Source organism: Habropoda laboriosa, unplaced genomic scaffold (genome assembly GCF_001263275.1).
Source record: "Habropoda laboriosa isolate 0110345459 unplaced genomic scaffold, ASM126327v1 scaffold5, whole genome shotgun sequence".
Classification (NCBI taxonomy): domain Eukaryota; kingdom Metazoa; phylum Arthropoda; class Insecta; order Hymenoptera; family Apidae; genus Habropoda; species Habropoda laboriosa.
This window is the reverse complement of record NW_017100161.1, coordinates 595922-599766: the sequence shown is the minus strand read 5'-3', so window position 1 is coordinate 599766 and position 3845 is coordinate 595922. Positions and strand designations below refer to the sequence as shown.

The following is a 3845-nucleotide window of genomic DNA, read 5'->3' as shown; positions in this document are numbered from 1 at the left end:
AAATCCGATTACACTTATCACACAAATTTAATAAAATTCTACCTTCTGCTAATTTATTATATTGAACATTTTCTCTCCTTTAAATCAATTTCAATTTTCTTTTCGCCAAATGTCTTCATCCCTTCTATCAACTCCACCGTTCCTCTTCAAAATTAATTAAAAAGAACCAAGGTCTCTCGTTGGTGATAATGGCCGAAAGTGAGTGACATTTAAATTTCACTTACCCCATAGAGCTGTGAGAAGCTTGGCTTGCGTTAAAATGAGGTAGAGTCCGTAAAGCCAGCCCGCGTGAATGAAAATTTGCGCAAGAAGGTCTGGCCAAGCAATACGGGGAACGTATTCCGCCATGCTGCTTCTGTAGCTCTCGTCTGCTGCCAAAAAATCCTCCGTCTCTGCTAATCTATCATTCTTCGTCTCGTTCTCCGTGTTTTCCTCCTCCAACTCGGGGTACACTGTCGGTGGTACTCGTTCATTGTCCGGACACATTTTTCCGTCTGTTTTCATCAGTTCGCGTTAAACTTGAAATTTGATCAAAAATGATCTACCTCCAATTTCAGCATTTTAGTATTCTTATTTTATCTCGAAGATTGTAGCAAATTGACGGCACTTGAAGAATTTTTAAAACGGTCTCTGCAACGAAGATCGAATGCATATCAATAAAATATTTTATTCGAGCTTGAAATAGATTCTTTTTTGTTTTTCTTTGAATATTTATGATTATCCATTTGACCGAATCACAAGATCTACGTTTGCAAGATTCGACGGTTTAGTTTATGAATGATAGATTTCTTTTCTTTTCTTTTTCGTGTAATATATCATCGACGTGACATACAATACAATATGTTACTTTCGATCGATGTAATTTCGTAGGAAACGGGATTCTATGAACCGATCAATCACTATACGCAACGAGCAGCTGGGAAATGCCGAACCACACGATTTATCTGAACGTTAAAGTGTATGGTCTATCGATTTTAAATACTGTCACCTATGGTATCACGGGAGCCTTGATAAAGTTATCTATTTTCAGATATTCACCACTAGAAGTGGGCAGCTTTCGCGGGCCCCAGATTATGTTCTTTTACTTTGTTGCAAAATTGCGCACTTCACACGCGTGTAATTTTTCAGAATGTTTGTAATAAAGTTAAATCTTGGGGGAAATTGAAAATATTCAGGATAATAAGAAAATGAAAAATATTCAGGACAATAAAGAATCAAAAATTGAAAATATTCAGGATAATCAGAAAGTTAAAGATATTCAGGATAATTAGAAAATTAAAGATATTCAGGATAACAAAGACTCAAAAATTAAAAATATTCAGGATGATAAAGAATCAAAAATTAGAAGTATTCAGAACAGTAAAGAATCAAAAGTTAGAAATATTCAGCATGATAAAAAAATCCAAAATAAGAAACGCTACTTCGAAATATCACAGTGATAAGAATCCTCCGACATTAAGATTTACTGGAATAAGTATGAAAACCAGTATAACGATCGATAATGTGCTGTTCGTGTGACGAGTTTCTCACGTATCTTCAACGATCTTTCCGCTAATGCATGCTCCCCGTATCGCGATTTTTCGACAAAATCCACACCTGGACGAATCATTCGGCGTTACGTTAGCTTATCGATTATATTTCCAGGAACATGACAGCTTGCCATGTTTCCTAGATACAGAAAAATAATCGGAGCACTTGTATAGAAGTTACGTGATTTCGAAGGATAAGAAAAACTTCCACTGTGCCTTTTTATTTTCACTGATTCCACGTGTACGATATTAATCGTTCCAATAATTGATTATCCACGAAACTAAACTAAATCATGTTTCTTCAGATTACAGTAAATTCTCCACAAGTGTCAGGCCAGGGAGGAATCTAAACCTGACAATTGTAGAGTCAGGGACTACGTTTTCGAGCCTCGCGCCCGCCTTTGTAGTTTGCCGAACGTAGACAAGGGCAGCGAATAAAAGATAAGGATGAAACGTGAGTCGAGGCAACCAAGCGATTTAAATACCAACTTTTTTAATTTTACGTTTTTCTGTCCCGAAATTTTTCTTAACATATTGATGAGATTTTTCCGATGAAAATGACTTCAAACACGACATAATTTGAACAACATTTACTTATTAACACGTTCACTGTCTGGCGTGACAGTGAATAAGTAAATGTTGTTCAAATTATATCGTGTTTGATATCATTTTCATCGGAAAAATCTCACCAACGTGTTAAAAAAAATTTCAGATGAAAAAAAGTAAAATTAAAGAAATTATGTTTTTACGACTGGTTACACGCTTGACTGACACAGCGAGCGAGATAACATAGGCGCAGCAATGACGCAGACCTAGGCGTAGGACCATCTATACTGACACTTGTAGAATCCAAACTGACTGACACTTGTAGAATCCAAACTGACTGACACTTGTAGAATCCAAACTGACTGACACTTGTAGAATCCAAACTGACTGACACTTGTAGAGAATTTACCGTATTAAGAACTACATCACGCAAAACGATCGATATTGGTCAGGAAGTAAATCCGGAAAGTTAGCATCCAAGACAAAATTGTCTGTGTACATTGTTACCGTGCCATTAGTACACCCGTGGATCCCAAAACGTAAATGTGTGTTGACTGAATCCATTCTGATTCATCCTAAGACTCGAAATTTTGTCTCCTTCGTTATTTAAAATAACAAATGCCAAGTGTTCGTGATTTCAATTCCTACCACTAATAGCGCAATGATATAATACCAGTCCTGATCGATACAGTAGGATGCTGGTAACGGGGTTCTAGGACCCCGTGGTCGTGTGACAATAGAATACGTTGGATTACTGGTCTACTCTATATCTCGTCTGTGGGAATACACATTTGAAGAACTTTCGTATATACACATGTGAATACCATTGCCTTTTTCCCTACGACTTGTATGAAGTAAGGTGCCGGCCATGTATTGTTGGTTTTGAGGATCACTGTACCTCCCGTGTCTTAAACATACCCTATATTCGTTGGTATTGGAAGGTTTGCTCGATTACAGGGATATTTTCAAACGTTAATAACTAAAAAACAAAACCTTAAACGCAATTTCTTTATTCTTGATTTTGCTTTTATTCTTGCTTCTAGAATCATCCCTTTAATTTCCTGCCTAGAATGGCCGAATACCCTAAATGTATATGGTTGATTTTAGAATAAAAAATGCTATGTCTTTTGTCGTATCGCTCATTTGCTGCAACAATGATATATAACTCATAAATCACGATTTTAGGGACACCGAATTCAAACGTTTTGAAGCATTATAATATTGTAAGAATATTACATTAAAATGCAAAATTTGTATAATATGTGGAACCTATACAAAAGTATTATATTGTAATAATATTCTCATTTAGACACTGTTGATCAGAAATCCACTCTTCAATTAAGAGTTATTTAGTACTATGTTGTTATTGTTAAACAAGGAAGTTCAGTTTCTTCTTTTCTTTCTGAACCATTTTAAATTATGTCACATGAAAACAACGAAGATAAAACAGTTCAAAAAAGTAATTTTAGCAATTTAAATTCAACGCTTTTCAAAATCCACTTATACTTGGGTATATACATAGTTCTTATTAACTAACAAGAGAACATCCTCAAGTGATAGTCGCCGATTTTGATGAAATTTTAGTTAAAAATCAAAATTCTGATTTATCCGTATTTTTGCGTGTGGGTATATAACTTATATACGCAAGTTTACGTGAAAATCGATAAATATTGTACCAGAAATATTAACATAAACATTATAATTTTTATCAACCCTCTATCTCGAATAGTTTTCGAGATATTGAATTAAATATATTTACTACCCCCGGCT

The 3845-nt window shown here is 35.1% G+C and overlaps 1 protein-coding gene across 1 annotated transcript in view; it reads right to left on the bottom strand.

Moving 5' to 3' along the window:
* Positions 1 to 3845, bottom strand: part of LOC108578423 (acyl-CoA Delta(11) desaturase) — a 14968-nt gene that overhangs the window by 3861 nt on the left and 7262 nt on the right. Inside the window, exon 2 of the mRNA XM_017941747.1 lies at positions 225 to 630. Coding sequence (XP_017797236.1) covers positions 225 to 504 — 280 coding nt within the window. The 5' untranslated portion in view covers positions 505 to 630. The remainder of the gene's footprint in view (positions 1 to 224; positions 631 to 3845) is intronic.